This window comes from Sciurus vulgaris, assembly GCF_902686455.1.
Source record: "Sciurus vulgaris genome assembly, chromosome: 5".
NCBI lineage: Eukaryota > Metazoa > Chordata > Mammalia > Rodentia > Sciuridae > Sciurus > Sciurus vulgaris.
This window is the reverse complement of record NC_136465.1, coordinates 100,109,301-100,133,377: the sequence shown is the minus strand read 5'-3', so window position 1 is coordinate 100,133,377 and position 24,077 is coordinate 100,109,301. Positions and strand designations below refer to the sequence as shown.

General features: G+C 37.3%; 1 protein-coding gene across 4 annotated transcripts in view; it reads right to left on the bottom strand.

Annotated features, from left to right (window-relative positions):
• Positions 1-17,905: 17,905 nt before the first annotated feature.
• The window catches only part of FGD4 (FYVE, RhoGEF and PH domain containing 4), a 197,989-nt gene continuing 191,817 nt past the window's right edge, over positions 17,906-24,077 (bottom strand). For all 4 annotated transcript variants that reach the window (XM_079139328.1, XM_079139329.1, XM_079139327.1 and 1 more), the window contains 2 exons: positions 21,847-21,987; positions 17,906-20,789 (listed from right to left, as the gene is read on the bottom strand). In XM_079139328.1, the coding sequence (XP_078995454.1) occupies positions 20,532-20,789; positions 21,847-21,987 (399 nt within the window). In that variant the 3' untranslated portion in view covers positions 17,906-20,531. The remainder of the gene's footprint in view (positions 20,790-21,846; positions 21,988-24,077) is intronic.

Below are 24,077 nucleotides of genomic sequence, written 5' to 3'. Positions count from 1 at the left end.
CTATTCGTATCCCTTTAATTTCTTTAGTCTGCCTAATTGCTCTGGCTAGAGTTTCGAGGACAATGTTGAATAGAAGTGGTGAAAGAGGACATCCCTGTCTTGTTCTCGTTTTTAAAGGGAATGGATTCAGTCTTTCTCCATTAAGAATGATGTTGGCCATGGGCTTAGCATAAATAGCCTTTACAATGTTCAGGTATGTTCCTACTATCCCTATTTTTTCTAGTGTTTTGAGCATGAAGAGGTGTTATATTTTGTCAAATGCTTTTTCTGTGTCAATTGAAATGACCATATGATTCTTATCCTTAAGTCTATTGACATGATGGATTACGTTTATTGATTTAAGGATGTTAAACCATCCTTGCATTCCAGGAATGAACCCCACTTGATCGTGGTGCACAATTTTCTTAATATGTTTTTGGATGCGGTTTGCCAATATTTTGTTAAGGATCTTAGCATCTATATTCATCAAGGAAATTGGTCTAAAATTTTCTTTCCTTGATGTGTCTTTTCCTGGTTTGGGTATGAGGGTGATATTAGCTTCATAGAATGAGTTCGGTAGGGTACCCTCCTTTGCTATTTCCTGGAATACTTTTAGAAGTATTGGAATGAGTTCTTCTTTGAAGGTCTTGTAGAACTCAGCTGAGAATCTCTCTGGTCCTGGGCTATCCTTGGATGGTAGATTTTTAATGGCTTCTTCTATTTCATTGCTTGATATTGATCTGTTTAAATCGTGTATGTCCTCCTGGTTCAGTTTGGGAGGAGCATATATCTGTAGAAATTTGTCAATGTCTTCGGTAGTTTCTATGTTGTTGGAATACAGATTATCAAAGTAGCTTCTCATTATGTTCTGTATCTCAGTGGTGTCTGTTGTGATATTTCTTTTTGCATAATGTATTTTAGTAATTTGAGTCCTCTCCTTCTCTTTGTTAGTGTGGCTACGGGTTTATCTATTTTGTTTACTTTCTCAAATAACAAACTTTTTGTTTTGTCAATTTTTTGAGTAGTTTCTTTTGTTTCAATTTCATTGATTTCAGCTCTGATTTTAATTATTTCCTGTCTTCTACTACTTTTGCTGTTATTCTGTTCTTCTTTTTCTAGGGCTTTGAGCTGTAATGTTAGGTCATTAAATTGTTGACTTTTCATTCTTTTCTGGAATGCAGTCCATGCAATGAATTTTCTTCTTAGTACTGCTTTCATAGTGTCCCAGAGATTTTGATATGTTGTATCGTCATTCTCATTGACCTCTAAGAATCTTTTAATCTCCTCCCTGATGTTTTTTGTTATCCATGTTTCATTCAGTAGCATATTATTTAGTCTCCAAGTCTTGGAGTAATTTCCTTTTTTTATTTTTTCATTGATTTCTACTCTCAGTCCATTATGATCTGATAGAACACAAGGCGGTATCTCTATTTTTTTGCATTTCCTAAGGGCTGCTTTGTGGCATAACATATGGTCTATTTTCGAGAAGGTTCCATGTGCTGCTGAGAAGAAAGTGTATCCGCTCGTTGATGGAATGTTCTAAGTCTAGGTTATTGATTGTGTTATTGAGTTCTATAGTTTCTTTGGTTGGATTTTGTTTGGAAGATCTATCTAGTGGTGACAGCAGTCCATTAAAGTCGCCCAGAATTATTGTGTTGTGGTCTATGTGATTCTTGAAATTGAGAAGGATTTGTTTGATGTACAGGGATGCACCATCGTTTGGGGCATAAATATTTACTATCGTTATGTCTTCCTGATTTATGGTTCCCATAAGCAGTATGAAATGTCCTTCTTTATCCCTTCTGACTAACTTTGGCTTGAAGTCCAGTTTAGCTGATATAAGGATGGAAACCCCTGCTTTTTTACTGGGTCCATGTGCGTGGTAGGTTTTTTCCCATCCTTTCACCTTTAGTCTGTGAATGTCTTTTTCTATGAGATGAGTCTCTTTCAGGCAGCATATTGTTGGGTCTTTCTTTTTAATCCATTCTGCCAGTCTGTGTCTTTTGATTGATGAGTTTAGGCCATTAACATTCAGGGTTATTATTGAGAAATTATTTGTATTCCCAGTCATTTGGCTTATTTTTGGTTTTTAATTTGGCTTGGTTTCTCCTTTGAGTGGTTTTTCTCTAAGGTAGTTCCTCCCTTTGCTGACCTACATTGTTGTTTTTCCTTTCCTCCTCATGGAATATTTTGTTGAGAACATTCTGTAGTGCAGGCTTTCTATTTGTCAATTCTTTTAACTTTTGTTTATCATGGAAGGATTTTATTTCATCTTCAAATCTGAAGGTTAGTTTTGCTGGGTATAGGATTCTTGGTTGGCAACCATGTTCTTTCAGAGCTTGAAATATGTTGGTCCAGGCCCTTCTAGCTTTTAGAGTCTGGGTTGAGAAGTCTGCTGCTATTCTTATTGGTTTCCCCCTATATGTAATCTGATGCTTTTCTCTCGCGGCCTTCAAAATCCTATCTTTATTTTGAATGTTAGGCATTTTCATTATCATGTGCCTTGGTGTGGATCTGTTGCGTTTCTGTGCATTTGGTGTTCTGTAAGCCTCTTGTATTTGATTTTCTATTTCATTCTTCAGGTTTGGGAAATTTTCTGATATTATTTCATTGAATAGGTTGTTCATTCCTTTGGTTTGTATCTCTGTGCCTTCCTCAATCCCAATAATTCTTAAATTTGGTCTTTTCATGATGTCCCATAGTGCTTGGAGATTCTGTTCATGATTTCTTACCATCTTTTCTGTTTGGGTGACTTTATATTCAAGATTAAATATTTTGTCTTCATTGTCTGAGGTTCTGCCTTCCAAGTGGTCTAGTCTGTTGGTGATGCTTTCCATTGAGTTTTTTATTTGGTTTATTGTCTCCTTCATTTCAAGGATTTCCGTTTGGTTTTTTTTTGAGAATCTCTATCTCTTTGTTGAAATGATCTTTTGCTTCCTGCAGGTGCTCTTTCAGCTTATTGGTATTATCATTCATTGCCTGCATTTGCTCTCTTATCTCATCCTTTGCTTCACGAATCATCTTAATCATGTATAATCTGAAGTTCTTTTCTGACATTTCTTCTAACATACTGTCATTGGATTCTATTACTATAGAATCTAGATTTGTTTGGATCATTTTCTTCCCTTGTTTTTTCATGTTATTCATGTATCTTCCCCTCTAGCAGTGCAGATCTGGGGTATTGCAGATTTCCCCCTATAGGCTTATAGTGGCCCTGTAGGTTTCCAAAACCCTTTCGTTAAGGGGAGATCAATATTAGCAGTGCCCAAATCAGACACTATGCAATTCTAGACCAAATAGCCCCTATGGGGACAATAGCATCATGTAAATAAGGGAGAAAGTGACTCTGAGGGAACAGGTAAACAGAAGGAAAAGAAAGCAAGAAACGTAAAGAAATAAAAAAAATTTTTTTAAAAAGGATAAAAAAGAAAATCTGTATAATATTCATATATTAATGAAACCTCCCAGTGTTCAGTAGCCTGATGTATGAGAGGTACTTGACAATGAGCTTCAAGCCTCCAGCAGGTGTCTCAGGATGGGATTTGCCCCACCCAAAGATCGGAGCTATGGCTTCCAGGATTATCCAAGATGGCTGCTCTGGCTTCCAAATGTGTTGGCAAATGGGGAACTGCAGCTCAGGGGTGGACGTGGTCAGCTGGAGGTCCTGGAGACAGGATGCAGTTGGTCCGGCAGTGGTCCTGGAGTTCGGGTGTGTTTGGTGTGGTTGTGGGATCCAGGAGGCTGAGTGCAATCAGTTGGTCTGGGTTCCCGGTGATAGGGCACCATCAGTTGGTCTGGGGGTATGGTGGCAGGGAGCAGTCAGTTGATGTGAGGGCCCCAAAGGCAGGGAGAGATCGATTGGGCTGAGGGATCCTGGAGACGGGACTCAGTTAGTCCGGCCAGGGGTCCTACAGGGCCTGGCCGTTGTCTCAAAATGGCGGCAGCCACCTGTCTGCCCTCACCATTAATGCTCTTGCAATTATTACTGCTGTAGATGACATAGTTGACACCTGTTTGATTTAATGCCAGATACAGTTCATGATTACTTATCATTTTTGCAATTGCTGAACCTACCTATTTATTTGTGGCAATTAACACTGTAGGTGTCAGAGTAGGAACCAGGTATTTAGTTTAATGCTGTTTATTGTTTGCATTGGTTGTTGCCATTGTTTGTTTGCCCTATTCTGTGAGGTGCTGGGAACCCACAGGGACACTACAGATTCACAGAGTAAAAAACTGTCCTGCTGAACTAAACTCAACCAGAAAATAGTGCTTCTTCATCCACACACAATTTAATGACATTCGATCTTCAGTCATCCTTTAATTCAAAGAATAGAAGAGACAAAAATCCAAACTAAGCACAAGTAGAAATGGCTAGGGGATGAGTCCCCAGGTCCCACCTCTGGGCATCCACTACTACAGAAAAAACAGAGCGAAATAACACAAAGCCTGTAGACACCACACCTATGCAGGGGTCTCAATCAAGATCGCTCAAGGACACTTTGGCAAGTGAAGATTGTGCTCTAAAAAAAGCCCACATTAAAAGTGGAAGAGAAGGGGAGGATAGGGAAAAGTAAAGTTACTTTGTATTAGGTAGAGGGGAATGAAAGGAGGGGAAGAGCATGGGGGAAGTGTGAAACAGACATTATTACCTCATGTACATGTATGACTGCAACATGTATAATCTGAAAAATGAGAGATTATACTCTATTTATGTATGATCTATCAAAATGTATAAGTGCATCCTACTGTCATGTACAACTAATCAGGACAAATAAAATTTAAAAATTAAAAAAAAAGGGTGGAAGAAAAATCCATTTCAACAGATACATAAAACCCAACAGAGGAATACAAGAAATATGAAGGAACAAGCTAACACAACACGTCCTTGAGGTCATAATTCACCAGAAAATGATGCCAAAAAAGAAGTGGATGAAATATCGGATAAGGAATTCAAAGGAATCATTATAAAAATTGTCAGTGAATTCCAAGAGAACACAGAAAAGTAACTGAATGAATTAAGGAAGCCAGTATAGGTAATGAATGAAATTTAACAAGGAGATAGAAATATTGAAAAAGAACCAAAAAGAAATCTCAGAAATGAAAGACACAATAAATCAAATAAAATGTTCAGTTGAAATACTTTCTAATAAAGTAGACCATGCTGAAGACAGAATCTGAGCTGGAAGACAAAGTGTACAGCTTTGAACATTCAGACAGTATTAATAAAAAGAAAAGAAGGAAAGGAAGGAAAGAAGGAAGGAAACATAACTGTGATCAGAATATATAATAATTCTGGGATAACATGAAGAGGTCAAATTTAAAGAATCATTGTAATTGAAGAAGGCTGTGAGATGTGGGCTAATGGAATGGAAAAACCCTTCATGGAAATAAAAGAAAAATTTCCCAAACCTTCAGAATGAGATGGACATCCAGATACAGGATGTAATCAAAACTCCAAATAGACAAGATTAAAAAAAGTCTCTCCATAACATTAAATTGCATAGCATATAGAACAAAGAATTTTTAGAGCCTCAAAAGAAAAACATCAGGTCATTCTTAGCAGCAAGTCAATCAGAATAACTTCTGATTTCTTAGCACAAACTCTACAAGCCAGGAGGGCTTGGAACAATGTGTTTTAAGCTCTGAAAGAAAATAACTGTCAACTAAGATTGATATATCCAGCAAAGGTATCATTCAAAATCAAGATGAAATAAAAACCTTCCAAGAAGCCAGTCATGGTGACACATGTCCATAATCCCAGCAGCTCAGAAGGCCAAGGCAGGAGAATCACAAGTTGAAAGTCAACCTCAGGAACTTAGAGAGACCTGGTCTTAAAATAAAAAATAAAAAGGGCTGGGGTTGTGGCTAGTGGTTAAGTGACCCCCCAAAAACAAACAAACAAACAAACAAACAAACAAAAACCCAAAAACCCTTCTAAGACTAGCAGAAACTAAAAGAATCCATGACTACTAAACTGGTACTACAGAACCTACCTAAAGAAATACCACATATGAAAGAAATAAAAAACAAACCTGGCCCTCACAAATGAACATATTTCATCTTGAAGCATAGCTAAGCAAATGAGAAACAGGACCAAATTAAATGTGATAAATAAATCAACTTGACAGAAATGAATAAATCTTTCTCTATAATAATACTGAATGTAAATGGTCTCAACTTTCCAATTAAAATACATATGCTGTTAGAATGGATTAAAAAACAAGACCTGACTATATATTGTTTGCAAGAGATGTACCTTATAGGCAAAGGCAGCCACAGGCTGAAAGTGGAAGGACAGAAATTGATATGGAACCTGAAAACAAGCAGGACTGGCTACTCTCATATTCAACAAAGTAGATTTTCACACCAAAATTAATCAGAAGAGATGAATTTCATATTGGTAAAGGGAACAATTCAACAAGAAGATATAATGATAATAAATATTTATGCCCCAAACATGGTTGCAACTAATTACATAAAAATGACACTACTCAGGCTGGGTTGTAGCTCAGTGGTACAGCACTTGCATGGCATGTGTGAGGCACTGGGTTCAATCCTCAGCACCATATATAAATAAGTAAAGGTATTGTGTCCATATACAACAAAATATTTTTTTAAAAAATTAATTTTTTTTTAAAAAAATTAAAAAAAGACACTACTCAAATTGGAGCCTTAGATATACCCCAATACAACAATCTTTGGTGATTTCAACATACCTAGCTCAACAGTAGATAGGTTATCTAGATATAAATTTGGTAAAGACTCTTTAGCTCTGAAAAATAGTATAAATCAAATGGACCTAACATACATCTGTGGAATATATCATCCAACAACAGCTAATACACTTTCTTCTCAGTGGCTCATGGAATCTTTTCCAAAATAGGCCACATTTGAGGCCACAAAGCAACTCCTAGCATATACAAAAAATTGATATAATTCCTTGCATTTTATCAGATCTTAATGAAATTAGAAATCAACATGACAAAACCCTACAGAAACTGTATAAGCACATGGAGACTGAAGAATACTTTGTTTGTTTGTTTGTTTTGGTACCAGAGATTGAACTCAGGGGCACTCAATCACTGAGCCACATTCCCAGCCCTATTCTGTATTTTATTTAGAAACAGGGTCTCACTGAGTTACTTAGCACCTCACTTTTGATGAGGTTGGCTTTGAACTCAAGATACTCCTACCTCAGCCTCTGGAGTCACTGGGATTATAGGTGTATGCCACCATGACCAGTCGAACAATACTCTTTTGAACAATGAATGGGTTATAGAAGAAATCAAGTGAGAAATTAAAATATTCTTAGACTCAAATACCAGAACCTCTGGGTCACGATGGAGACAGTAGTAAGAGGAAAGTTTATAGCTATCAGTGCCTACTGATAGGTAGGCAAATTCTATTGCCTACCATGAGGCCTTGAGTTCAATCTCCAACACCAAAAGCAAAGAAAAGAGATGGTTAGGTCACAAGGGCTCCACCATTGGGTGCGGTTGGTGCCTTAATAAAAAGGGTGAGTTTAGCCCTCTTGCCCTTATTTTGCCCTTCTGCCTTCTGATGACAAAGAAGGCCCTCGCCAGATGCAGGTACCTTGATATTAAACTTCTCAGATAAATTACTTAATCTGTGGTATTATTATAGCAGCACAAAACAGACTAAGGTGAGGGCGAGGGGCAGTAAGTGACAAAGGCGCCAGCACTGAGGCTAATCAGGAAGTTATTGCAATAATGTAAGGAAGAGATGATGTTGGTTTAGACCAGATTGGTAGCAGAGGAAATAGCAAAATAAATAAATAAATAAATAAATAAATACTTCTGATTCTGTGTATATTTTGATGGTGAGCTGAAAGAATTTGCTGACAGACTGGAATATGGAAGTATGAGAAAGAAAAAAACATTCTCATACTGTGGAGTATGAGAAAGAAAAAACAAAAATGAAAGTTTTTGGCCTGAGCAACTCAAAAACCAGAATTTCTATCAACTGAGATGAGGAAGATTGTGGATAAAGGTTTTGTGCAGAAAAAATTCAGGAGTTCAGTCTTGGATTTGTTAAATATGAGACATCTATTAGACATTGAAGAACTTACAGACAAATGTGTCTGCTGACCAGAGAAGTAGGAGCTAAAGCTGTGTAACTGGGAGTTGGCAGCACGAGATCACCATGTGATCACTGAGGAACAGAGAGTGGATAATAAAAAAAAACTAGGAGATACTTACCTTTGGCATACCTCCCTTTATTTGCATGCTTGTCTTACTACATAAAGACCATAGAATATAGGCAAATACCAAAGTGTGGGGTAAAGCAACAATTCCCAGGGTACAGAGCAGCACTGCTTATCAGTTCCTGGAGACAGACTTGGAATAATTACAGGGAGATCCACAGATTATACTTGGGAAAAACTTGGCTGGATCACAAGCTTTGTTCTTGATTTTCATAGGTTGTTTTTTTGTGGGGGTGTGATGGGGGATCAGTGCCCCATTGGAGTAACTTTTTTTCTGAGTAGAAAACCAAAATCGGGGGTTTCAAGATGGCCGCCTAGAGGGTGGCTGCATTTCATGTTGCTCCAGGACTCAGGAGTCAAAAGAGGAGATATTGAGAGACTTGGGACCAACTCAAAGCAGCCGGGTGAGTCTCTCCCATTGGGGAGGCGTCCCGGAGGGGCATTAGTCCCGGAACGCAGGGAACTTTGTGAAGTAGAGCTGTCCAGCGAGACGCTCCTCCCCCCGCTGGAGCAGTGAACTCGGACAACTGGGAGCATTGGAGAGGAGGCCGCTCAGCACAGCGCTGGGACTCAGAGCAACTACTGGGGCTCCGGCGGCTGCCCAGGGGAGGAGCGGCGAGGAGAGCTGTTTGGACTCAGAGCGACCACTTCTGAACACTCCTGCCCTGAGGAGGAGGAGGAGGAGTGTGGCCGCTTGGATTCGGAGTGACTACACCAGAGCTAAAGGCGGTTGCCAGAGGACAAGCAGCGTGGTGAGCTGTTTGGACTCAGACCACTTCTGAACACCGGGGCCTGCCCAGAGTAGTAGTAGGAGGAGGAGCGCGGCTGCTTGGATTCGAAGTGACTGCACCAGAGCTACAGGCAGTTGCCAGAGGAGAAGCAGCATGGTGAGCTGTTTGGACTCAGACCACTTCTGAACACTGGGGCCTGCCCGGAGGAGTAGGAGGAGGAGGAGGAGGAGCGCAGCAGGTCATTTGGACTCGCAGTGACTGCATTAGAGTTCCAGGCAGCTGCTCAGAGGAGAAGGTGAGTGGTGAGTTGTTTGGACTTAAAGCGACCACTCCTGAACACAGCGGGGCTGCCTGGAGGTGGAGCGTGGTGGGTCGCTTGGTCTCGAGTGGCCGCACCAGAGGTCCAGGCGGCTGCCCAGAGGAGGCGTGCAGAGGGTCACATGGATTCAGAGCCACTCAGAGTGACCGCTCCTGAACACCCAGGGGGTTACCTGGAGGAGGAGGAGGAACAGGGAGGGTCACTTCGACTCGGAGTGATTGCCCGGGACTACAGGCGGTTGGTGGGAGGAGGAGGCACACAGTGAGTTGCTCGGACTCCTCGTGACCGCACCGGAATACTGGGCAGCTGTCTGGAGGAAGAGGCGTGGAGCAGCCTAAGGAGATTCATCTGCGAAGGGTGAGGCTCCCAGGCCCAGGAGGTAGGGCCGGGCCCCTGGGAACGTTACAGAGGAAGGTAGCCCAGCCCAGGCGGTAGCTGTAAATTGAGGGGAACCTCTAGGAGGGGAACTGACCAGCGAGACCTCCCCACTGGATGAGTCTTCCCTGGCGGGTGAGGTTTCCCCACAAGGATGGTAAAACCAGAGACACAGGCCCAAACAGGCCTTGCCTCAGCCTGCAACCTAGTTCCCCTTTAGACAACCATTGGTCAACAAGTGGAGGCACCTCTGCCCACTAGGAGGGAATATACCCCACCTGAAGGCCACCACTCCTAGAGAGGCAGCTTCTTTGTGGCGCACCACATTATCAACTTCCTCCAAGACTTCAGCCTACTGAAGGCTAAGAGGGGATATATATAGAAATCTTCAAGGACATTGTAAGTCAATAGAGGAAATCTGCACTATCTCAGCGGTCCACTGATACCTGAATATGAGAAAACAAGGAAAGAAAATGCCGCAAACAAATCTAGATGTTACATCAATAAAACCCAATGACAGCATGGCAGAAGAAATGACAGAAAAGGAGTTCAGAATGTACATAATTAAAATGATCAGGGAAGCAAATGATGAAAGAGCAAATGGACGCACTGAATGATGAGATGAAAGAGCAAATGCAGGCATTGAATGATCGCACCAATCGACAGTTAAAAGAGCAAATACAGGAAGCAAAAGATCATTTCAATAAAGATTTAGAGATATTGAAAAAAAAAACCAAACAGAAATCCTTGAAATGAAGGAAACAATAAACCAAATTAAGAACTCCATAGAAAGCATATCCAGTAGGATAGAACACCTGGAAGACAGAACCTCAGACATTGAAGACAAAATATTTAACCTTGAAAACAAAGTTGACCAGAGAAGATGGTAAGAAATCATGAACAGAATCTCCAAGAACTATGGGATATCATGAAAAGGCCAAATTTAAGAATTATTGGGATTGAGGAAGGTGTAGAGAAACAAACCAAAGGAATGAACAATCTATTCAATGAAATAATATCAGAAAATTTCCCAAATCTGAAGAATGAAATGGAAAATCAAGTTCAAGAGGCTTATAGGACTCCAAATACACAAAATTACAACAGACCCACACCAAGGCACATTATAATGAAAATACCGAACATACAAAATAAAGACAGAATTTTAAAGGCTGTGAGAGAAAAGAACCAAATTACATTCAGGGGGAAACCAATACGGATATCAGCAGATTTTTCCATCCAGACCCTAAAAGCTAGAAGGGCCTGGAACAACATTTTTCAAGCCCTGAAAGAAAATGGATGCCAACCAAGGATCTTATACCCAGCAAAACTTACCTTCAAATTTGACGATGAAATAAAATCCTTCCAAGATAAACAAAAGCTAAAAGAATTTACAAAAAGAAAGCCAGCATTACAGAACATTCTCAGCAAAATATTCCATGAGGAAGAGATGAAAAACAAAGAAGCAAATCAGCAAAGGGAGGAATTATCCTAAAGGAATTGTCAAATAAAGGAGGAACCAAGTTGTGTCAAATAAATAAATAAATAAAATTTAAAAATGAACCATATGACCAGGAAACCAAATCATATCTCAATAATAACCCTGAATGTTAATGGCCTGAATTCATCAATCAAAAGACATAGACTGGCAGATTGGATTAAAAAGAAGGATCCAACAATATGTTGCCTACAAGAGACTCACCTCATAGAAAAAGATACCCATAGACTAAAGGTGAAAGGATGGGGAAAAACATACCATGCACATGGACTCAGCAAAAAAGCTGGAGTATCCATCCTCATTTCCGATAATGTGGATTTCAAGCCAAAGTTAGTCAGAAGGGATAAAGAAGGTCATTTCATAATGCTTAAGGGAAGCATAAATCAGCAAGATATAACAATCATAAACATCTATGCCCCTAACAGTGGCTCATCCACATATGTCAAACAAATCCTTCTCAATTTCAGAAACCAAATAGACCATAACACAATAATAACACGCCTCTCTCACCACTGGACAGATCTTCCAGACAAAAATTGAACAAAGAAACCATAGATCTCAATAACACAATCAATAATTTAGACTTAACGGACATTTATAGAATATACCATCCAACCAAGAGCGAATACACTTTCTTCTCAGCAGCACATGGATCCTTCTCTAAAGTAGACCATATATTATGCCACAAAGCTAATGTTAGCAAATACAAGAAGATAGAGACACTGCCTTGTATTCTATCAGATCATAATGGTTTGAAGTTAGAAATAAATGAAAGAGTAAAACACAGAAACTATTCCAACATCTGGAGATTAAACAACATGCTATTATATGATGAATGGATAACAGAAGATATTAAGAAGGAAATTAAAAAATTCTTAGAGGTAAATGAGAACAAAGAAACATCATATCAAAATCTCTGGGACACTATAAAAGCAGTACTTAGAGGGAAATTTATTTCATGGAGCGCATTTAAAGAAGTAAAACTCAACAAATAAATGACCTAACACTACAGCTCAAAGCCCTAGAAAAAGAAGAACAGACCAGCACCAAAAGTAGTAGAAGACAGGAAATAGTTAAACTCAGAGCTGAAATCAATGAAATTGAAACAAAAGAAACAATACAAAAAATTGACAAAATAAATAGTTGGTTCTTTGAAAAAATAAACACAATTGATAAACCTTTAGCCACACTAACAAAGAGAAGACGAGAGAAAACCCAAATCACTAAAATTCGGAATGAACAAGGAAATATCACAACAGACAGGATTGAAATACAAAACATAATTAGAAGCTATTTTGAAAATCTATACTCCAACAAAATAGAAAATTTGAAAGACATCATCAGGTTTCTAGAGACATACGAATTGCCTAAACTGAATGAGGAGGACATACACAATTTAAATAGACCAATTTCAAGTACTGAAATAGAAGTCATCAAAAGCCTACCAACAAAGAAAAGTCCGGGACCAGATGGGTTCTCAGCCGAGTTCTACAAAACCTTTAAAGAACAGCTCATTCCAATACTTCTCAAAGTATTCCATAAAATAGAAAGGAGGGAACCCTCCCAAACTCATTCTATGAAGCCAATATCACACTGACACCTAAACCAGACAGAGACTCATCAAGGAAAGAAAATTTCAGACCAATATCCTTAATGAACATCGATGCAAAAATTCTCAACAAAATTTTAGCAAATCGCATACAAAAACATATTAAAAAGATAGTGCACCATGATCAAGTGGATTTCATCCCAGGGATGCAAGGTTGGTTCAACATCAGGAAATCAATAAATGTCATTCACCATATTAATAGACTTAAAGTCAAGAATCACATGATTATTTCAATAGATGCAGGAAAAGCATTTGATAAAATACAGCACCCCTTCATGCTCAAAACACTAGAAAAAATAGGGATAGTGGGAACATTCCTTAACATTGTAAAGGCCATTTATGCTAAGCCCATGGCTAATATCATCTAAATGGTGAAAAACTGAAAGCATTCTCCCTAAAAACTGGAACAAGGCAGGGATGCCCTCTTTCACAACTTCTATTCAACATCGTTCTTGAGACTCTAGCCAGAGCAATTAGACAAACCAAAGAAATTAAAGGGATACAAATTGGGAAAGAAGAACTCAAACTATCCCTGTTCGCTGATGACATGATTATATATTTAGAGGAACCTGAAAATTCCACCACAAAACTCTTAGAAGTCATAAGTGAATTCAGTAAAGTAGCAGGTTACAAGATCAATGCCCATAAATCCAACGCATTTTTATACATAAGTGATGAATCTTCAGAAAGAGAAATTAGGAAAACTACCCCATTCACAATAGCCTCGAAAAAAATAAAATACTTGGGAATCAATCTCACAAAAGAGGTGAAAGACCTCTACAATGAGAACTATACAACACTAAAGAAAGAAATTAAAGAACACCTTAGAAGATGGAAAGATCTTCCATGTTCTTGGATAGGAAGAATTAATATTGTCAAAATGGCCATACTACCTAAAGTGCTATACAAATTCAATGCAATTCCAATTAAAATCCCAATGATGTACCTTACAGAAATAGAGCAAGGAATTATGAAATTCATCTGGAAGAATTAAGAATAGCTAAAGCAATCCTTAGCAGGAAGAGTGAAACAGGGGATATTGCAATACCAGATCTTCAACTCTACTACAAAGCAATAGTAACAAAAACGGCATGGTATTGGTACCAAAATAGAAAGGTAGATCAATGGTACAGAATAGAGGACACGGACACAAACCCAAATAAATACAATTTTCTCATACTAGACAAAGGTGCCAAAAATATGCAATGGAGTAAAGATAGCCTCTTCAACAAATGGTGCTGGGAGAATTGGAAATCCATATGCAACAGAATGAAACTAAACCCCTATCTCTCACCATGCACAAAACTAAACTCAAAATGGATCAAGGACCTTGGAATCAGACCAGAGACCCTGCAGATTATAGAAGAAAAAGTAGGTCCAGATCTTCAACATGTCGGCTTAGGACCAGACTTCCTTAACAGGACTCCCATAGCACAAGAAATAAAAGCAAGAATCAATAACTGGGATAGATTCAAACTAAAAAGCTTTCTCTCAGCAAAGGAAACTATCAGCAATGCGAAGAAAGAGCCTACAGAGTGAGAGAATATCTTTGCCACTCATACTTCAGATAGAGCGCTAATCTCCAGAATCTATAAAGAACTCAAAAAACTCTAAGAATACAAATAATCCAGTCGACAAATGGGCTAAGGAAATGAATAGACACCTCACAGAAGAAGATCTACAAGCAATCAACAAACATATGGAAAAATGTTCAACATCTCTAGTAATAAGAGAAATGCAAATCAAAACCACCCTAAGATTCCATCTCACCCCAATTAGAATGGCGATTATCAAGAATACGAGCAACAACAGGTGTTGGCGAGGATGTGGGGAGAAAGGTACACTCATACATTGCTGGTGGGGCTGCAAATTAGTGCAGCCACTCTGGAAAGCAGTGTGGAGATTCCTTAGAAAACTTGGAATGGAACCACCATTTGACCCAGCTATCCCACTCCTTGGCCTATACCCAAAGGACTTAAAATCAGCATACTATAGAGATACAGCCACATCAATGTTCATAGCTGCTCAATTCACAATAGCCAGACTGTGGAACCAACCTAGATGTCCTTCAATTGATGAATGGATAAAGAAACTGTGATATATATATATATATATATATACAATGGAATATTACTCAGCCATAAAGAATGATAAAATTATGGCATTTGCAGGCAAATGGATGAAATTGGAGAATATCATGCTAAGTGAGATAAGCCAATCTCAAAAAGCCAAAGGACGAATGATATCGCTAATAAGTGGATGATGACATATAATGGGGGGAGGGTAGGGTTAGTGTTAGGGTTAGAGTTAGGGTTAGGGAGGGGGGCAAGTATGGAGGAAGGAAGGACTGTATAGAGGGAAAAGAGGGGTGGGAGGGGTGGGGGGAAGGGAAAAAATAACAGAATGAATCAAACAACATTACTCTATGTAAATTTATGATTACACAAATGGTATGCTTTTACGCCACGTACAAACAGAGAAACAATATGTATCCCATTTGTTTACAATAAAAAAATACATTATTAAAAAAAAAAAAAAAGAAAACCAAAATCAATGCAAAGTGAACAGATACGATTCTAGTTGAAATAACACCATAAGGCTTTAGAACTGATTTAAGGATGTGTTTATTTACAAGATACAAATGTTTGATATTTAATAGGAATTAAAGTGCTTAATTTTACAGTATTTTCAATTATCTGCCTTTATGACCAAATATACATATTTTACACAATATATACACTATGCAAATATTTTACATTCATATATCTAGAAAAGAAAATTTGTATACACTTTTTCACATTAGAGTCAATGATAAAATTCTGCTAACAGATCTTTTCAATCTTTGTCATCAAATCAAAAGAAAAATCCAGGTAATATTTTCAAATATCAGTCAACTGACACAAGATGAAATGCTAGTCTGGCTTTAAAAAGTTTTATATACAGACATGATTGCTTTGCTAATGAAGAAAGACTCCCCCAGTGATACATTCCAATATACTATGTAATATATAATGCAATTATATCCTAATGGTCCCCACAGATTATTTTTTTCCAAACCTATATTTCACTCTATATATTTAGTATTCACTTATTAAAATATACTAAGAGGTTTCTTGATTTAATTTTTCACTAACTCTACCACAATGAATTTCAAGAGAAGGGATGACCCTCAGGTAACCCTCAGTGACTCCAACAAGTGAACTGTCTCGTAGAAGTCATGTGCTATTTCAATTCAAAACAGAAAAGACTGCATTCTCTCACAGGTGCTTAGTCCATAAAGTAAAAGACTATGAATTAATTTAGAGGGGTGTTTTGTCTTAGCAAAAGTACAGAAAAGTGTTCTAAGAGAATGAAACTATTTTTTAAAAACCTAAAGGAATCCAATAACAACAAGATACCATAGTCTATAATTTAGAGGCCAAGGGCAAAGCCTGGGTGCAATCAATCACATCAGCATGCAAGTATATATATTTGTATTTTGCGGTCTATATCCCTTCTTTAGCTTAGGTATTTTCCTCCTAACACACTTTGCTCTGATCTGGAGACTATCTAACTGTGTTCATTCTTCTTTGCTTCAATTTCTAATCTTATTCGTCTCTACTGTAACTGTAAAGAAAGCAACGTTATCTTCCCATGACTAAACATGATCCAGGGGCATGTATAAGGATGAATTATATATTTAAAATCCATGTAAACAACTTGTTAAAATACTCAAACTATTAAAATTTCTTTCCTATGGAAAGAGAATTGAAAATAAACAAGTTTTACATATGTACATACAATAGAAATTCACAAAAAGGATTTTTTAAGTAGACCCAGTGGTCTTTCTACTTAATCATATTCTCTAAATCTAGAGAAACTATAGTAGACAGTAGTATGAAAATAAAAAGTAGCTTGAATCTAATAAAACTGAGTAAGAATGAAGAAATAACATGATCCACTACAGATGTCAATATAGTCCTAAGAATAGGAACTGGCTAGCCACACAGTTCTTACATTAATACATTCTTGTAGATTACAAAATTTGTGAATGAAAACATTGATATTCTTGCCTTTCAAATTTTAGCTTATAAATACTATGTGCTTAATCTTAGACCCACTAACATGAATATTATGTGATGCAGGAAATTTTAATTCTCTACTTAATAGAGCATTATAGCAAGGACACCTGCAAAAAAAAAAAAAAATTGTTCCTTAAAATGTACTTATGTATTTGCTCCTGTTGGTGTCTCTTCCTCAGGATACATGCAGTGCAGGAAGATCCGATTAGAGATATATCACAGACAGTAGACTTAAGAATAACTTAAGGCTTTGGATACAAACAAACAAGATCTAACATTTGAAGGGAGGGAACCCACCTTGTCTCCATAGAGATAAGAAAAAGCAAAATAGAACCGTGAACTTCCAAATGTATTTTTGAGAAAAGGTTTTTAGAAGGCATCAATGAATCTTTAACAACCCTGCAGTACCATGAAGTTTACAGATTTCTTTATACATTTATAACTAGAACAAGTGCTCTTAAAAAAAAATACACATGGTGCATTTACAAGATGAATTTCTATAAAAAGTTGGGTAATTTTAAAAAATTGGGGTGGGTTGCCCAGTAAAGGTAACCTGTATGTTGAATTAATGGAAAACAAAATATAGCTTGGTAAAATAGTACGTATGTGCTTTTTACTTAGTTCACTCTCCATACTCTTTGAGAAAGTAAAAATGATTTTGATAGCATTTGAATCCAACGAACGATGCCCACCCCTCCCCCCCACCATTTACCTCCCCAATACTCAGCAATTAGAACTATACTATACAAGAAGTTATCCTCCATATGCTTGTGTCTAGGGGCCTTCATACTAAACTTTCAGTATAAAACCATACCTGGAGAGTTTATTGCTTGCATATAAGATGGCGTTACAGATGCCATTATTATGAAAGTGGCTGACACTTCTCTTTATTGAGCTCCACTTAAAACCTCGATCAAAGTCTCATACATCAAATGGTAGACTTTCAAAAAAAGCAAAATTTAAGTTTTAAAAAACTGGAATGTTTTCTAAAGAATAGTAGTTTTATCAAAGAAGTATTTTTAAATTTAGAGGAAGGGCACTTAAAAAGATAACTTTGGAAAGCACCAAATTAGACAATGACCACCATTAAAACCCATATGGTATGTTGATTTTAATAGGAAAGTGATTTTTTTTTTTTTTTTAGGTTCATTTTGTCATGACTGTGTGGGTATCTCAGAAAGGAAAAGACACTTTTTATACCAATTCTCTTTAACAACCTCTTTGAGGTCTTTTAGTTGAGCAGCAAAGAGTATTAACCTTTCTCCAAGTAAATATGTGATTCTTTAAAGAGACAAATGAGTGAGGCTGCTACCTTGCATCTCCTCCTGCTTGGCTGAAGAATGTGGGGTGAAAAGTGAAGAGGGTGACTAGATAACCAGAAATCCTCTTTTAGTACTGATATTTCTCATTTAAAAAAGTAAAGATAATGGATGCTAAGAGCATGATAATAATACTTTTTGTGAATATTCTTTCAGAACCCAAGTTAGATAACACTGAACATGTTCATGTCACTTCTATTCCAAAAGGACTTGACAGTAGAAAAAGTGGAGTTGGCCTTTCTTCTCAATTTTAAAAAATAATCTGACTCATAAATCATCTAGTTGGCATATATATCTCCAATGATCTATGCACATTTACAAGTCATCTTTATCTGATAATCATCTATACTTTTATTCTCTTTTCTGGAGATTAAGAAAATCAAAGTATTATCTATAGCTATAGTTTAATTTTCTCAATAACCACCTGAAACCCTTTTTTTTTTTTTTTCCTTCTTATACACACACTACAGCTGATAGCTAGAAACGAGAGGCAATGTAAATTTCCTTTTAGTTTGGCCCTAATTTAATAGGGCATAAGAAGGTATCATCTCTTTGTGGCTCTAAGTATTTGGTTTAATATTAATGACCATGGCTGGTATTCCTTTCGTGGAGGAAGGGGACTTAATTATGCCAGCCACAATTGGTTCATTTGCTCCTTTGTAGTAGAGGGAAAAAAAAAAAAATCTTGAGATATTTCTTAAAGCAAAAGGGCCTAAAGAAATGACAGTTTCAAACTGAGTAAATCTACATTTACTCATTGTCTACATTTAAGGTACAGTCCTTAAAGACCAAGAATAATAAATTTCTAGCAGACTGGTATATAAAAAGTGATAATGCTTGGGTTATGACAATGTAAAAGTAAATGAAAAATTGAACCTGAGAAGAGGATTAAATAAGCAACTTCATATGAGATTTTAATTAAAAGTACTATAAAATGAAGAGCAGCCTTCAATGACAAGGAATTATAATCTATTAAAATTCCACAGAGGATAAAAGGGAAAAAAATTCTCACATTCTTTAATCATTTGTACTTCCTAAAAACCTGCCATTAAGATATTGCTTTTTCAATATTGTTCTCCCCACACCCTCATTCTTCTCTGGTGAGGTGGTTGTGCATAAACTTCCTTTACTATCGATCAACCCTTGCCCCCAAACATAGGCTATCATGTGAATTTTGTTTCTTATCTGACAAATAGGCCCACATGGTTATCTTAAGTGTTCATCTGATATAGTCCTTATCCAACCATGCATAACAGTCATATGAAAAAAGGAAACAATGACAATAAATGCAGTTTCCACATGTCCCTCTGTAAGGTCAGGTGTCTTGTACAGTTCAAGTTTTGGTAAAGATTTTTGCACACACTGATGTTAATTACTGCAACAATTATATTTTTGTAAAAGGCAAATTAACCCGTATGACTTTGACTATCCCAGTGACCAAAATGCACTTTAATTTCAGAATAATCAAAAACATTAACTAAACCCTCATCTTATATTTAAATAGGTATTAATAGCACCTTCTAAGAGAGGCACTGGTTTAAATAGGCACATAACAAAAACAAAAACAAAAAAAACCCTAAAAATACTGTTGGAATTCACTAATTTGCCCCATGCCACATACTGCTTTTTCTTATAAAAATATCAACACCCTTAGATACCAATTGGTTAAACATAAATCACCAAAAACATTTAAGTTTAGAACACTGCTCAATTCAAAGATAAAACATGCCCTTTATTTTAAAAATAAATTAGAGATGAATGTGAACCTAAAGCTGTAGCGAAAAGCATGTATAGTATATATATTTATATTTAATTCTATATACAGATCATTGCTATATACTTTAGATATTCTGAAGAGTATTTCTACAAAAACAAGTATTATCTTTTAAGTCAAAAAGGTTGAACACCAACAATTTGTCCTCGTTCCTTTGTTTTAAAAGGACATACATCATTTATGTAGCTTGAGATTTATAAACTAAATAAGTTAATATAATACCCTAAACTGTCCCTGTATTTTCCACCATGGATCTATTTTGGCAACATGGAGGTATATCTTTCGAACTGTTACAGATTCTACATTTGAAAGAGAAGACATCTAAGGATTTCTTTTAAATGAAAGTGGCCCATTCTAACCCATTAGTGATACAATCAACTGACACCATTTTCTTCAAGACAAAAGCACATATTCTAGTTCATAAAAACTCCATTTTTCACATTATTTCAAAACTTTACTGGGAGAATGGCTCTGCACGTTAATTTTACTAAGAGTACACAAACGGGAAAAGAGTCCCCAAATGATGGCATTTATGAGTCTATATTTTTCAACGTAAAGTGCTAAGAGAGGAGGAAGGAGAGCTGGGAATGTCTGGAGCTGCACGTCTTGCTTGAGACCCCAAGCTGCAGTTGATCCTGGAGTTCAACATTCTGATTTTTTCTTAGGTTCATGATGATCGTCCAAGGTGGTTAGGTGCTCATTTGGACCATCTGGTGTCTCACCTGTGACAGCTAAAAGAATGATTTTCAGCCACTTCTGTTTCAGCTCTTCGCTGTCTGCAGCAAAGCTGTGCACAGACTTGGACTGCGTCAGTTTGAAACTGTGTGGCAGGTCTGCACTCCTTGGCATGTCATCCACGATGTAGCCCAGGAGTGGAATGGTAGCTTGGGCTCTGACATCCTAAGCAAAGAACATTGCATGAGAGAGAGATGTATTAGCTTGTTGTGTGTGGCCCTTGCTCCTGCAAAACCTCCCTTCCTACTCCTGCCCAGCCCAGAGTCACTCTGAGTGCTCCATGGGCAGAGGGGGTGGTTCCAGTGCCTGGACCTGAGGCCAGTGGTGTTGGCTGAGTGAATGCATGAACGAGACCTGACACCAAAATCAGCTAGGACTCACTGATGCTATACCCCCTTTTTCTCTGAAGGAGCTCATTCAGCTTTCTACTCAGTGGTACTAGGGATAACCCAGGGGTGCTTTACCACTGAGCTATAGCCCCATGCCTTTTTATTTTTTTATTTTGAGAGAGGGTCTCTTTAAAGGTGCTGAGGGCCTTGCTAAATTACTGAGGTAGGCCTCAAATTTGTGATCCTCCAGTCTCAGCTCCCAAGTTACTGGGATTATAGGCATACACTACCACACCCAGCTCAACTTTTCTTAATATTTCCTACCATTAAAAAGGTGTGCTCTCCCCTTTTGCTTTTCCCTCTGCTTCCTTTTCTCCTCACGTTCTTTTCTAACTCAATTCACCTTTTCTCAAACCCACTGAATTGGAATGAGCAAAGAAAGGGGATACATGACTCACAGGGTAAAGAAAATAGCAACTATAAAATTTATCAGCTTAAACAACAAGCTTAACTTTAATCATTCTTTTTGTTTCTTTTTTTTGTTTTTGATACTGGGGTTTGAACTCAGGGGCACTCAACCACTGAGCCACATCACATGCCCAGTCCATTATTGTATTTTATTTAGAGATAGGGTCTTAATGAATTGCTTAGGGCCTTGCTAAGTTACTGAGGCTGGCTTTGAACTCAAGATCCTCCTGCCTCAGATCCCCAAGCTGCTGGGAGTACAGGTGTGCACCACGATGCACAGCCTATTTTTCAGTTTTAATGAGACACCATGACAGCCTGAGTCCTTTTGTTCTAGGGAAGAGGATGGAAGGATTGAGTTCACTATCCACGTGCCTCCCTCTGTCCCCTGGGGCATCTGTGCCTTCAAGCAGATGTGGTTTAGCTACCTGCGGTGCACCGTACATGTACAGCACAAGAGGGTCTTGCTTGGGGATCACACACCAAGCTTTCTGCCAAGGTTTTGTTTTCTCCATGTACTGAAGAAAGCTGCACACCACACTGTTTCCGGATACTTCTGCAGATTCAATCTAGAGCAATTATGATGGGTAGAAAGAATAAAATACAATAAAACAGAAGTGATTCAACTTAAGGAAAATACTTGAAGTATAATGTATTCACACAAAATGTCTTCTGGGATTGTCCAAAAAAGATTAATTTGCAATTACATTTGAAATTCTATCACTAATATGGAAAACTACTTGGGTCAACTATAACTCTTACTAGAAACCAAATTTAAATAAACATGTATTGACTACTTTTTTTTTTTTTTTTTGGCAGTTTTCTCAGCTTGATACATGCATTTCATTTAATCCTCACATCAACATTGTAAAGTTAGTATTTTCATTAGCTCTGAAGCTCAGCATTTTTAAATAGCTTCCCCAAGAGCCCACATTTCAGAATTTGTGTGATAGAATTTTAGCCCAGTCTGAATCCATACCACAAACTTTGAACCACAATACTCCCAACAATGCACAAATGCAACAACAAAAAGGCAAAAACCAACCAACTGTCCTAGTACCTGAGGTAATTTTAAATGTTTCATTGTAAGAAATTTTTGAAAAGCCATTTTACAATTTTCTGCTTTGCTTTTAATATATCAATCACTGGCGAAAAGGGAAATAAAAACATTTAACTAAATTTTTATTTTACACTGCTATTCCTATCTCTGAAACTCAGTGTGGGATATATGGATGTGAGAGATAAGCACATGCATACATGACTTAAATGTATACCAGAGACTTACTTTGTATAGTGGCCAAACAAACTCTAGCCAAAGACCCAGAGAGAAAATATTTCAATCTTTGCAGGCTAAGAAGCCAAACCAAGATACTTATATGAAAAAAATAAACTTCCACAAATTTTCATTGACAAAATTAAAAATATTTAGAATGCAGTTTTTTTTTTTTTTTGTTTTGTTTTGTTTTTTTTAATGTGGGCCTATTAATCAGAATGGAATTCTTAGGGGAAGATAACATTTTCTCCCCCAAAGTGCTGATTTGCAAACTGTTTTGTTACCAGCTGATGCACAGAAAGTAAAAGTAAACATTAAGAAACTTTTATAACAATTTGACTTTGTGATGATACCCAAGTGCATGCTTTTGTATTTTTGTTGATGTGTGGTGGTTTGGATATATAATTGATGCTTCATGACAGATCATTTAAGAAGCACTGGTTGGCAAATGACAGCCTGCAAGTCAACTCCACCTGCTTTTGTATGGCCTACAAAGTAAGAATAGTGTTCACAGAAGCACATTTATGATCAACTTTATCATAAGGAACACTACCTTTAGACTCCAATTAAATGAAATGTCATCTTCCCCCAGAGAATTACATTTTTCTTATTTGTAGACCCATATTATAAAAACCTACATGTGAAATTTATATTGTTTTTGAATTTTTAAATCCTAACAGTGTCTCAGCAGTGAAAAGAATAAACTTGAAATTACAGTGAATGAAATACATTGAATTTTGTCAATATAATTTGTGGAAATTTATTTCTTTTTGCCTTAAAAACACCTGTTTAATATTCTTGATCTGGCCTCTTGCTCTACAAAGGATAAAATATTTTCTCTGACCCTTTTACAGAGAAGTTGACCACTGTTCTACAGTACATAACATTCTAGCTGGCACAAAGTGTTTAGTCCCAAATGTGCATTATGTGCATGCATGCTTATCTCCTTCTTAAGGACTTCACACTGTATTTAGTTAAACAAATTAACCAAATAAGTAAATGATTTTCCTCTGAGTATAAGGTTTTCTAGAAAACTAGCTAGAGATTTTTTTATTTCATAGAGATACCCTGAAACTCATTAAACCCATTATCTGACTCATTATACTGTGCCAGTTTCATCATTTCAGTTGCTATTAAGTTTTAGGGCTGAGGCTGTGTTCCTGGGGAGTCAGTGAAGAGTATCTTCCATCCTTCTTGCCCAATAAAGCTCCCTCTTGGTCTGCCACACAACATCTATATCCCAGTAGGCTTCAAAATTATACTTTCAGCATATGGGACTATATTTTAACTTCAAATGGAGACCTTGGAGTTTAAGATCTTGTTTCAGTTAACAGAAATGACCTTTGTACATTTACCTGTAAAAGCTCAATAAGCAGTTAATCAGTT